This window comes from Mauremys mutica, chromosome 1 (genome assembly GCF_020497125.1).
Source record: "Mauremys mutica isolate MM-2020 ecotype Southern chromosome 1, ASM2049712v1, whole genome shotgun sequence".
Classification (NCBI taxonomy): Eukaryota; Metazoa; Chordata; order Testudines; family Geoemydidae; genus Mauremys; species Mauremys mutica.
The window spans coordinates 87550515-87564258 of NC_059072.1; the positions used below are offsets into that span (position 1 = coordinate 87550515).

Consider the following 13744-nt stretch of genomic DNA (forward strand, 5'->3'; position numbering starts at 1 on the left):
TCTCTTGTCAGTTCCTAATGCTTTTAAACTTCTTTGTTACTTGACAAGCCATGCCTACTGTACCAACTCTGCACTTGGAAGGCATTGTGAAGTCAATATTTTAATGAGCGGTTCTTTCAAAAATTCCCCTCCTTTAACCTACAGTGAGCCCAGTGTCCCAAGGCTAAGGGCTGTGTGGAACCTTCTCATTTACACTAAGATGCTTTCTCATAACCAGAACCAAGGAGGCAAACAACCCCAAGCACCCTTGTTGGGAATATTTATCCTTTTTTTCCTGCAAGATACATTTTTATACTGATTGTGCACAGTGTTCAGACTGTGCCATTTAAAATGGGAGACAATTCTCCTCTGGGAAAATGGAATGAAAATTCCTGACACTTAGTGCATTTGAAAGGCAGACTATTTGATTTTAAGACTTTTTTTTTATTAGCTACAGGGTTTAGTTTATTTCTGGCAGGGATGGTTTGCCAGTATCCAGACAGAGGGTGACTCATCACAATCAGGAAACTACCCCAATCGTCCCGTCAGTTTGGCTGTGGAATGTTAACAGGAGGACTCCTGCGAGCTCTTCTCCATCACTCCCCTCTCACCGTCCATTCCAATGGCTGAAGAGTTTTGTTATTTCAATATGTAACATTGCATATGTCAGGCTCTTTAACGTTTCTTTAAAAAAATCCTTCAAAACACATTTACAGCCTCCACATTTTGAGCAACATACCCCATCTACACAAAAGCGTAAACCTACTAGCTGACAGGGGTGGTACTGAGATTATAGAGTGTGTGTGTGTGTGCGTGTGTGCGAGCACACACGCACATACATTATATAATAGAGAGAGAGAGACAGAGAAGAGAGGTGGTGGTAAAAAAGTGGGAGGGATAAATGGCAACCTTCACCTCCACACCTGACCTGACTCTTTAAAAGAGACTGGTTTCCTGGTTTATTAGATTTTTGGGAAGGAAAGGAATCAATAAAGCAATAATAATAATAAAAAAGCTAAATCTGTTTGCTTGTTGCAAGGGTAGAAAATGCTTGAACCAGTCCATTATTTACAGGTAATAGTCAAGAAGTTGTGTTTTCTTTAGCCATTACTAAAGATAGACTGTTATTTCCAGTCTGGTAAATCCAATCAGAAGGTATGTTCAATAGTTCCATAGTGTTCTAAAGTTAATCTAGTGGGACTATGCTGGGATGGAAACAGAATTTTTGTGTCTTCGTCATGAGGGTCACTCACCAGCATGGTGCCTTCTGCTGGCCATCTCAGGGATTAGCTCTCTGTCGGTGCACCCTCTCCTGGTGGTGCATCTCCTGTTATTGTCCGCACCTGCCGACCCACCTCAGTCCAAGTCCCACAGTGTCCTCTTCATGACCCAGGCCACCATCCATGTTTTCCCCTTTCTGGGGGGAAGTATCTCCCAGTTCTACAGTTCAGCCACTTCCCCAGAGGCAAGTGGGAGGGACCTGGGCCTGCCCACTACTCTGGGTCCCGGCCCAGGATCTGTAGATAGCAGCCTCCTGCTGCCTCTCCTTAACTTCTCCACCAGTGCTGCTTAAGTTTCCTGGGCCACTTCCCCATAGCCCCAGCATATTCTTCACCCTCTTCTCAGGGCTTTCAGCCCGCAAGTCCCAGCAGCTAGCCAGGAGCTTCGTTATGCTCCCCAGGTCCCTGCCAATACTGCTCTGTGCAAGGCACCCAGTTCTCCCTCCTTGAGCTCCAGGGAGTAACTGCCCTTGCTCTGCCCTGTGGTGGTTCTTATATGGGCCTCCTGAGCCCCGATTGGCTGCTTCTCACAGCCTCTCTTCCTATGGGCTGCTTCCCATGCAGCCTCCCTAGGGCACTATAGACCCCTTACATGCCAATGAGGGTGGATGCCCCATCACAGTCCTCTTCTGCCACCTGTGGAGGGCTATTGAAGCTGTTGCTGCAGTACAGGGTACCTGCCAGTCAGGGGTGAGTTATGCTCAACACAGTGGGTCATAGTCGCCATCACTTTGAAATACTTCCAATTCTTCTACTTTGTTTGTATGCAGATATTTTAGTACATTAAACTCTTAGTCTTCAGCTTTTGTTTCAGCATAACTCCATCTTTTACTTATTTTTGTATGTTAAAAGTTCCTGTCAGACTTCAAGTGACATAAAATCTCCCTTTGTCTCCCTTTCCTCACGACTTTAAAGCTTGCCTAGCAAGGTGTCCTAGTTTTGAATCTGGGAGGTCAATACCCCTTCGGCTTAAGTGGAGACAATCAAATCCAGAAGTATTTTGTATGGGATGCTAGACAAAGCTATCAATCTTATGAAACATCACACACAAAGCACTTAGACTTGGCCCACTTCTCCTAATTGCTTACCAGTCAAGACTTTTATATTGAATCACACTGAAATTTGTCGCTCCTTAGGTTCAAATGGTGATAGTCAACTATGCTTTGGTAATTGTTTTTGCTCTTCACAGGGAGTACCTGATAAAAACAAATCCAATGGGCTATATTTTAGGGATGGAAAATGCCGGATCGACTACATTCTGGTGTACAGAAAATCTAGCCCACAGACAGAGAAGAGAGAAGTATTTGAAAGAAATATCAGAGCAGAAGGACTACAAATGGAGAAAGAGGTAAGAGAGCTTCTCTGTTGAAAATTTTAAAATATAAAACTCAATAGATTAGTAGGGCCTGATTCTCATTTACTCTAAGGCAGTGATACTCAGACTGAGGCTCAGGAGTCACAAGCAGCTCCTTAATGTGTTTCCTGCAACTCTTTGCAGGACATAATATCAAACCACTGTGTGATTTAATTATTAACCAATCAGGATGCTTTTACTATGTTAACCAATTGTAGAATACTTGGTCAGTCTTTTTGCTGTGAGAATGATAGATATATAGAACATGAAACAGCCACTACTGTGGCTCTTTTGGGTAATGTTGATCTCTAGTTTGGTTCTTGAGCCACTGAGGTCTGAGTATCACTGCTCTAAGACCTCTTTACACTGCCCTGGCAGGGGAAAGGGGCCCTAAAGTGGGTGTCAATATACAGAGCAGTGTAAATGGGTCCTAGTGTAAATGAGAATCAGACCCATAGATTTTAAGGCCAGAAGGAACCACTAAGATCATCTTGTCTGATCTCTGGAATTACAAGGCCGTAGAATTTCATCCGGTGACTCCTGCAGTTGAGGGAATACATTCTTTCCTACCATATAAGTAAACACTATCAAGCCCTCCACTGTACAAAAAAATGAGATTAGTGAGCAACAAAAATGCCATTAAAACTAATGATATTTCTGATACCACAAAGTCTACCATCAATAATGGGGAAAACTAATGTGAAATATACTATGTCAACTTATTTTTTAATCATATGTAGCAGGGGCAAAGCTTATAAAAGTCATACATGGGTAAGTGGCTTAGTAACATGAGGAACATGCTTAAACATGTCTCTTCAGAGGTGCACATTTTCTGCCCATCCTCCACTTCTTTTTACACTTATGAATAAGTTAGTGTGCATGGAGGGGGCTAGAGACTCAGTGCCAGTCAGTGTGGAGGATGACTAGTACTTCATCTTACTTGTGCCTCATGTACTCTCACTTGTACTGAAGTGTAATGCTTGCTGGATCATACCATATAAGGATTTGTAGATTCAAGACCTTCCTGAGCTACCTACCATGTGTCTGTTTATCTACCTGTCTTTATACTCTGTCCCACTGATTTTTAAAATGCATGTTATCAACCATATGCCTGTAGTTCTTCTGCACATGCCCTTGAACAGCACGCTTCCTATCAGAATGCTAACTGGGAAAAAAATGGCAGGCCTTTCTCTTTGAAAGGAATGAAAATTTTATACATATCTGCCTTCCTTTTAACATTTTTTTCTGATAGATATTGTGTAGTGGTTACCATTAGAACATCAACATTTACCAGTAGCTACTACATCAAGGTATCTTGGAAATAACCTTCATGTCACAACGGTAGTTTAATGACAATGTATTTATTACATAGGTTTCTTGCTTGTACTCTCAATGACCTGTTTCACAGAGGAAATTCAACATCATGTTAACTTGTTATTAGCTAATACAGGAGTATGTGGCCGTTCAGCCCCAGATCACAAAATCTGATCTTCTTTCATAACATAAAGTCAAGAACAAACATGGGGAAATATTTTTTGTAGCTTATTAAGTTTTATCAAAGCAGAAGATGAACATGAAAGTAATCCTGCCTATTGATCTGTCTGTCAAATAGTTCTATTTTGAAGAACTGTTTTATTTTGAGAAATTTGAAACAGGCTTTTGGATTTATTATGGCACTAAGACCAACAGTGAAAGCTACAAAGGCACTGTCTTTTATGTATTATGGACGTTAAATGCAGCATTTTGCATGGGAAACTTTTAAAGTATTTGTCTTTAAGGTACTTGGTATCGACTTTTGAGGTTCTCTCTCTGGTGGTTATACAGTTGTCTTCTTTCAAGTCAATGTGCCTTTATTGGTGTTTGCTCTTTTACTGCCTAGCATACAAGTTCTCTGAATGTTCTGCCATCTCACTATTCATTTCAATTGCTCTATTATGCCATTGACATGCAGCTATGTTTCTCATTAATACTGTTTGACCAAATGTGACTTCTTGCTAGAATTAGTAATTGGACATCTCTAAATTTTGTTTCACTCAGAATGATCAAAATGAGGTTGTTACATAGCTCTAGTAAATACTTTTAACATCTAAATGTGTAGTCTTTTAGAAAATATGACTTTGACTTTAAATTAAACCCTAAGATACATATTTTATAATCATTTTGTCCTTGAATTGAATTCTAATCAGAGGAAATAAGTAGAATTACAGTACCAGTAGCTTTCTCTGTACATTAGCAACCTCCAAGTTTGAACTCGGTGGAATGATGGATTGTGTCTCATTTCAGTTGCATGGGTCTGTCCTTTGATGAGAGTTCCAAATCAATCTGGGTTTCAGTGCTGGAATGTATAAGTAGTAGCTTTGGCTGGTGCTCGTTACTGTTGCATAATGAACCTGCTTCCAGCGGGAAGAGAGCTAAGTTTATAACTGGGGAAGATGTGAGAGACAGCTTTCTCCAGTTCTGGCTGCTGAATGTCAGCAGGTATCGGTTGTGAATCTTGGAGTAAGGTGAACATGGGTTATTCAATAATTTTCTGTCTGGCTCTTGATTGTTTCTCATCTGGCTACTTGACTGTTTGTGATGTTGCTTTAGAATTTTGACATTAGTCCTGTCTGCTTTAGCCTGTTTAATTTGAGATGAAGTGATGAAATGGAAACTTTAAGGGCTATTCACATTACAACTTTGAAACCAAATGCACCAGAAACACTGCAATGAAAGGATGGCATATGATACTGGCTACCCTGACAAATGCAAATGATGCAAGAGCCTGTGGAGGCAGTTTTTGAACCAGTAAGACAAATAGCATGAAATCTAAAAGTTAAACCAGAAGAAGAAGAGGCACAATATCAGAAACATGAAGCTGACAAAATACTGGTTTTGGTTGATTTGTTTTTTAACCAACACAGGACACTAGATTCAAGAGGTACCCTAAAATTGGGACAGTTTTGCCACTTGTCCATCACACAGTTTGTTTAATTCTATAACCCAATCGTGGCAGTGCCCACTCACCTTTGGCGTGCCTTCTTATGTCGGTGTGGGATGTTGCCACTATCTTCAGTTCCAGCACCTCCTGAAATCTGCCTGCCACTGGTCCCAGGTTTTCTGTGGCTCCACCCAAGTCACCTACATTCAGACCCATTCCAGGGTAGCAGAAACAAGTCCAAACAAAAGTCCAAATTAATAATTCTTCTGCCCTCTTGGGCTACCGTTCTCTTCTCTACTTAAAAATCCTGTCTCAGGGCTCCCTCCCACAGGAGCCTACATTACTCCCGCTGTGAATTTCCCTCTGTAGAAAAGTCCTGCCTTCCCTCAGTCTCTCCCTAGATCTTGCCCCCATTTTTTCCAGGGCCCACCACGGGTACCAATCCTGTCCCTCTGGCCTTCCTTAGTCTGCCTACCCCAGGCCTTTCCCGGGGAGGGAACTCCTTACCTCCTCTCTCATGGGTCTTCCCTCCACAACTGAGCTCCCTCAGTTAACTTATTAGGCCTTGCTCTGCCTCTTCTGGCCAGGAGGCAGTTAATTAATCAGCCACCCTACAGATGCAGAGCATGACTAACTGGAGTGTTTGTCCCTTATCTTGCAGGTGATGGGGATTAAGCCCCATCGCACCAATCTAATCCAGGTTTTTAAACTATAATTTGAAAATATGAATTTTTTGGTGAGTTTGCACACAGCCTAAGATTTTAGTGAGAAAATTAGGCCTTTACAAATTGCATAGTTGCGCAATGTTTGGATGAATCTCTGATAGCACTAGATGTAAGTTGTTTTTGAAGTTTAAACAATTTCTGTGTTTAGTTTTCACAGAAATCATGGTGCAAAACCCAGACTCTAACAGATAACAGGAAGCAAATGGAAGCAGCACTTTCATAGCTTAATTACTGAGTTCTTCATACTTTCCTTTAAATCCAGAATTCCTGGTTTGTTAGATCTGAAAGTTGGTCTTCAGTGTGACAATTCTAAGAGATTTTCTTGAGCTGAGATACTTAATGTTGGAATGGAGTCAACTATTACCGAGAATGGATTTCAAATGCAATCAGTGTCTGGAGATTCATGTTCAACTCCAGGAAAATATTTGTCAAAATATGAATACTATCTGGGCAAATGTGTTAATATAGTGAATTTAATAGTGTTTTGATCACTTTAATTTTTTTCTTTTTAAAAGTCTAACACTGGAAACATCTTAGTAACTTCCTTTTCAATGTGGCATTTCCTAAGACAAAGCTGCTTCATGAATACCCTGATTTTCTCTTTCATATCAAGTATATTTGTATTCCTACCACGAAGTGTTGGGTTCAGAGCCTTCAGTTTGTCAAATATGTCCACCAGGTAAACTAACATAGTCAAGAAGTTCACATTACACACACATAGTCTGCAAGGTGTGTCTTCCCAAGGAGGAAATTCTGATTTCGTCACACAATTCGAAGATGCGTTATAACACTTTCCCATGTGAAAACTACCTGACTTCATTGTGAAACAGAAGTTGAATGTGGTGAGAATTCATTTCTTTGCACCACACCCTAAAACCATTTGTGTTCACTGCTTGGGATTTTATAAAATTATCAGTTTTAATAAAATGTCAAGGGCCTCATGTACTTCAGGTTTCCACTTCTTTGATGCCAAAGTTTGGCAATGAATCACACATAGTGTCCCAGTTGCTGCTGGTGCCACTTTTGTTACTTCTGCTGCAACCTCACTGTTTTTTCCAGTCATGGCTGCTGCCCCATCACTGCATAGCCCCATACAAGTAGCCCAGTTAAAACATTCAGCCACTCTTAATTTATCGAGGATCTTAAATATTTCCTTCCTGGTGGTTTGGGTTGGGATTTCTTTGTAACATAGTAAGTCTTCAGCTGTTGTACTTGCTTTAACAAATGTCACATAACACAGAAGCTGAGCCTGTTGGCTATGTCTGTGGATTCATCAAGCTGAAGTGCACAATATTGACTCTTCATAACTTGTTCTATCAAGAGATCCTGGACATTTTCTTCAAGGTTATCAGTGCACTGACAGATTGTGTTTTTTGACATAGGAATGGTTTTCAGTGCCCTGGCTGCTTGTTCCCCAATCTTAATTCTACACATGTCTATTGCTGCGGAAATAGAAGGGTTTTGCCAATGGTGTGTGCTTGTTTGCATTTTTAACTTGCATTGCCACAACGTAAGATGTCTCTAAGGCTTTTGGGGGAACAGTTGCTTGTTTAGATATGACTTTTTTGTTTGTTTCTTTGTTTTGCTAACGCTTCTCATTTGATGGCAAAAAATCACAGCTCTTATTTACAAATTCTTGGTGTTTGGTTCTAAATGCCTCTGTAGTTTCCCTGACCTCAAACTTTCATTTACTAATACCTGAAACTAAATGACACATTGTGGCTGTGGACTTTGTGCAATAATATTGAGACATGAAAATCCAACATAATGTAACTGTCATCGCATTATCTACTTTTCTTCCTTTTCTGGTTAACTTTATTCAAATCATCTTCTTCAGCCAAACCTTTGCTACATGTAGGCTTAGCATTTGGTAAAAATGTTCCATTATAAAAATTAGACGCACCAGTCTCCCCCCTCAGTCCCCATCCCTTATCTGCTAGTTCCACCAGCACTGAAAGCATCTCTTTGTCATCCACTCCAGCAGAGAGCTTTCCTCCAAGATACTTCCTGCTGAATCTTGCCCCCAGCAGCAGCCTCTCTGGAGAAGGCCCTCTGCAGGGTGAAGGGCACAGAGAAGTCCTCCCCTCCCACCTCCTCCCACCCCCATAGCAACAGCAGTGTAAAATGCATAGATAAGATGCAGGTGATTTTTAAGCCTAGCTTAATAGTCTCTTAAGTAGAAAAAAACTAAAACAAGCATATGGATTTAAAAATTTTCCCAAATACTCGTGGCTCCGCCATGAATCCTTTGTGGCTCCCCAAGGCAACAGTGACTCACAGTTTGGGAAGCACTGCCCTACACCAGTACTTGCAAGGGGAAATTCAGAAGGAAGCCTTTAGGCTGTTTTCTGCAGGGCCGCGCAGAGGATTCAGGGGGCCTGGGCACTTCGGCGGTGGGTCCCGGAGCGGAAGGACCCCCCACCGCTGAATTGACGCGGAAGATGCTCTGGGGCCCCGGGCCCCGCAAGAGTTTTCCAGGGCCCCTGGTGCGAGTGAAGGACCCTGCTCCAGGGCCCCCCAAAAACTCCTGTGGGGGCCCCTGCAGGGCCCAGGGCCTGGGGCAAATTGCCCCACTTGTTCCCTCCCCCCCCCCCCCCAGACAGCCCTGGTTTTCTGCACTGAGAATTCTCCCTCACGGATCAGGATCTTTTAGAGTCCGTCTTCATCACTCTGGCACTTTTACCAGGCATAAAGGGGCTGCAGTGGGGGTGAGAATCTTACCGGTTGTGTTTATATACTATACATAGGCCCAATAATGCAACCCTAGCTACTTCACCTAAATAGCATAACAAAAGTCACTTTAAATATGCTGATAGAGATAAATAAATAGGAATCTTGCATGAGTAGTCAGCCTGCTCATGTAAAGTAGGATAGTAGGATCAGGCCCTGTATTTTTATTTTATATATGTAGGTTAATGTTGCCGTATGAAATCAATAAAATGTTTTAAAACACCAACAAAACCCTTCAGTCCTCTATGTGCCAACAAGCAAATACTGCATACTCCTCAGAGTCACTGGAGGTAGACCATCGCCCATAAACTAATTTCTGATATTTTTCAAAAATCAGTCAATATGTTTGGGTTTCAGTCTGTTTGTTGATGTTCCCTTTCAGTTAAAGAAAGGGTTGGTTTTGTCTACCACTATTTCTCAGTTTTCTGTTAACCATTTATGTTATGTGCTTTAGTGCTATATGCCAAATTAAAAACTTCAACATTGTCACCATCAGTGTCAAAATGTCACCAGGTCATCCCCTAATTGTGCTTGATTATCTGCCTTAAGCAGCAACTGATATTTGTGGGGCAACATCTGGCAGTTGATATGCAGCAGAAGTATAAAATAGGTACTCATTGCAAGACAGCTCATTCTTATCTTCACTAATGTGTGTGAACTGGTAGCCACCAGTAGGTATAATTTAAATCTGCGAACCATTTGGGGAGCATTCTGAATCAATGATACTATATAAATATATTATTATTTTTTGACTTTATGGGTTCTGAATGTGTTTGTGGAGGGATAGTAAGTACTCTCTAAAGTAGTTTCCTTTAATATGGCTATAACATTGTGCTAATGGGGACAAGGTTTTAGAGGTTTAGTACTGTGTATTGAGAAAGTTGCATGTACTCAGCAATGACTTGGCTCAAGTCTTGCTGAAAGTAATGAATGTAATGAGAAATCACAAATGACAAGAATACACAGTATAGTATAATATAGTGAGTCTCGACTGATCCCTGAGTGTAAAACCAAAATTAGCTTAAGACTATGTCAAAGTGAAGTAAAAGGCTTGAAATATAGGCTGAATAGAGAAAAAACGTTACAAGCTGAAACTTAAAATACAATTATGTTCAGAAAAGTGATTGTGAAAATGCCACATTTTTAATCAACAGCTCTTCCTCCAATATATATTCAGTTATAGCAGTGTTCTTTTCTGACAAAAAATAACTTCTCCTACTTTGTTCTCTTGTTAGTACTTACGAGCCAACACAGTTATGTTGGAATGAGCTATGTTCTGTTCCCGCTCATGCATCATTGACAGTGTTACTAATGAAGTTCCAGTTGTACACCTTTTATTATTGGTTGTGATGCATGAGTTGGAAAGAATAGCTTAACTTGCAGAACCCAAGTTGTGTTTGCAAAGCTGGCAGTTAGAAAAGATATCTTGTAAGCTTAGGTTGACCAGATGTCCTGTAATTATCAGGACCACCTGATATTAGGTGCTCTTCTTATATACTCAACTATACCTCCCCCTCCCGATTTTTCACACTTGCTAGCTGGTCACCCTATGTAAACTCAGCATGTAGGTCATTGAGAGGCAGTAATTTTAGTCACACCGAGGTCTTGTCCACACAGAGCCTTAGTGTGCGGCAAGTTGGGTTGTGAATCTACAGCGCTGTATAGCCAGCTAGCTGTGTGGACCTGCTGCCACACACTCAAAATTCTATAGGGTCTTTTGACCTGTAGCTGAGGATCTGCCTTCTAAGTGTTGATGCATTCTGAATCGGCTACGTTATATTGTTTTGTTCGTATTACTGTTTATATATTGTCTCTTTTGCTATCTTAAACTTCATTTTAAAATATACTTCGGGAAAGTTGCAAGATGAGTAAAATCCAATTCCTTCCTGTCCTTTCCTTTTTAATTCCCCGTCCTCTAACTTATCTCAGAATCATCCCTCCTGCCACATGCACACACCTGCCCATGTTCATGCACATGCACGTACATGCACACACAGAGAAACTGTAACCAACATTTATTTCAAAACTCCTACTGTTGTGTATTTGGTTGTCATGGGTTTTGTTACTATGGCAACTGAGTTAGACTATTAAGGGATAGCTCAGCCGGTTTCAACCGGCTGAGTGAGCTCTCTGTATATCTGTAAATAAAATGGAGGTTTTGCTTAGCTGCCTGCTCTCTGGCCTCAAGTGATTGCTTCCTACACCGGCTGCCCCAAGGATATAACACCTACTGCTTTCTTTAGAGCCTGGATTTCACTCTACACCTGCATTAAGCCAAATACCAAGAAATCTGATCAAGAATTGCAAATTTTCTCTCCCAGTGGGGGCAGACATTTGGGAAAAGCTAAATCTTCTCTGATCTTCCCTTTTGAATAAGATCAACTGCAGTGTCAATTTACTATCTGACATGTCTTCTGTTATAGACTATGTTAAGCATTTGGATAGATTTGACTCTCTATAATAGGCCATTTCAGTCGCTTACTTTTCTAATCCTGTTATCCAGTATGTAAATAACAAGAGCTAATGAATTTACAGAGGAAGTTATACCATATGTGGTAGCTGCAGTTTCATGAACAGCATAAATACTGCATTATTAGCAGGCACAGTTTATTATTTAGATTTCTAAGCACCATGGCTGACTGCAATCACAAATCAAGCACTTAGGCATCTAAATGACAGCCATGGATTCCAAGGCTTGAAGGGAGTACTGTGATCATCTACTCTGACCTCCTATATAACACAGGCCACAGAACTTCCCATAATAATTCCTAGAGCAGATCTTTTAGAAAAAACATTCTAGCTTGATTTTTAAAATGGAGAATCCACCACAATCCTTAGTAAATTGTTCCAATGGTTAATTAGTCTTGTTGTTAAAAATTAATGCCTTATTTCCAGCCTGAATTTGTCTAGCTTCAACTTCCAACCACTGGATTGTGTTACACCTTTCTCTGCTAGACTGAAGAGCCCATTGTTAAATATTTGTTGTCCATGTACGTGCTTACAGACTGTAATCATTCATCCCTTAACTTTACATTTCTTAAGCTAAATGGATTGAGCTCCTTGTGTCTATCACTACAAGGCCGGGTTTCTAATCCTTTAATTATTCTTGTGGTTCTTCTCTGAACCCTCTCCAATTTATCAAAATCCTTCTTGAATTGTGGGGATCAGAACTGCATGCAATATTTCAGAAGAGGTTGCACTGGTACCAAATAAAGAGGTAAAATAACCTCTCTTCTCTTACTTGAGATTCTCCTCTTTATGCATTCTGGGATTGCATTAGCTCTTTGGGTCACAGCATCACACTAGGAGCTCATTTTCAGCAGATTATCCACCACAACCCCCAAATATTTTTCAGACACATAAACTGTGCCTGCAAAATTGCACGTGCAACAAAAGAATCCTCGGTAAGGCCAAGCTGAAAATCAAAGCCAACATATGCATTAGCTGTGAAAGTGAAAGTCTAGTTATTTACTTTAACATGTTCAGCTGCACGCTCTCTTTGTTGTTTTCCTTTGACAAGTGGCAGGTAATCCATGTGGTTCAGCCTGTGCAAGCCATACACAGATCAATTGCCCATACAAAGTTTCATTCTAGACTGAACAGTAAATCAGTTAATTCTGTAATGCAAAAAGCTCTCTCAGGAGACTTAATAAAATCTGTGTTTCAAAGATAATCCATAGATAAGTGAATAGGTATCCAAAAGAATGGCACCCAGTGCCAGGTTTCCTTTTCATAGATTGCACTGCTCCAAAAAGGCTTTGTCACTATACTGTAGAAGCATCTTCAGTTAGCTGGGCATTATGAGAAAAAACGATTTGGTAGCCAAGCAAGATAAACAATAATTGGGGGGGGGTGATTGTTTGTTTGTGTTTTTACCATGAAGCTCAATGAAGATTTAGATTATGAGCACAGAAGAGGTACTTGGAATTCTATATGGATGGAGTTTGAACTCAAATTTCACAATGCAGTTTAAAAAGTAGACTTTTGATCCATTTCCCTGGGATGTGTCTAGAGTTCTTTATAAAGTAAATGCTCTGTGTAGTTCACAAATTACAGTCTTTTATACATAGAATGTAAAGGTGGCAGGCAAAGAGGTCTGGTGTGAATGTCGTAGGAAATGTTTCATTGCAATTATTGATGTGCATTTGAAGAGAATAGAATAGCTAGATAAGAGGTGGCCAACCTGAGCCTGAGAAGGAGCCAGAATTTACCAATGTACATTGCTAAAGAGTCACAGTAATACATCAGCATTTCCCCGCCCACTGGCAGCCCCGCCAATCAGTGCCTCCGCCTCCCTCACCGCACCTCCCAATCAGCTGTTTCATGGCATGCAGGAGACTTGGAGGGGGAGGGGGAGGAGCGAGGGTACGGCAGGCTCAGGGGAGGGGGTGGTAAGGGGTGGAGTGGGGGCAGGGCCTCTGGCAGAGCCAGGGGTTGAGCAGTGAGCACCCCCCGGCACATTGGAAAGTTGGTGCCTGTAGCTCCAGCCCCGGAGTCGGTGCCTATACAAGGAGCCGCATATTAACTTCTGAAGAGCCACATGTGGATCTGGAGCCATAGATTGGCCAACTCTGAGCTAGATAATATTAAGAAACTGGAATAATGGTTTAATACCAATGGATTGAAAATATTTCCACAAATAGTCCATTTTTTTCTGCAGAGAAGTTCAGCATTTTTCTCTTGACATAGTTTTCTGTTGCCCACTCTTTGTAAATCAGGGAGTTTAAAACCTTTGGATGACACTGTGTTCAGAAAC

The 13744-nt window shown here is 41.1% G+C and overlaps 1 protein-coding gene across 1 annotated transcript in view; it reads left to right on the forward strand.

Annotated features, from left to right (window-relative positions):
* The window catches only part of ANO4 (anoctamin 4), a 257266-nt gene that overhangs the window by 111748 nt on the left and 131774 nt on the right, over positions 1-13744 (forward strand). The window contains exon 5 of the mRNA XM_045002152.1: positions 2449-2607. Coding sequence (XP_044858087.1) covers positions 2449-2607 — 159 coding nt within the window. The remainder of the gene's footprint in view (positions 1-2448; positions 2608-13744) is intronic.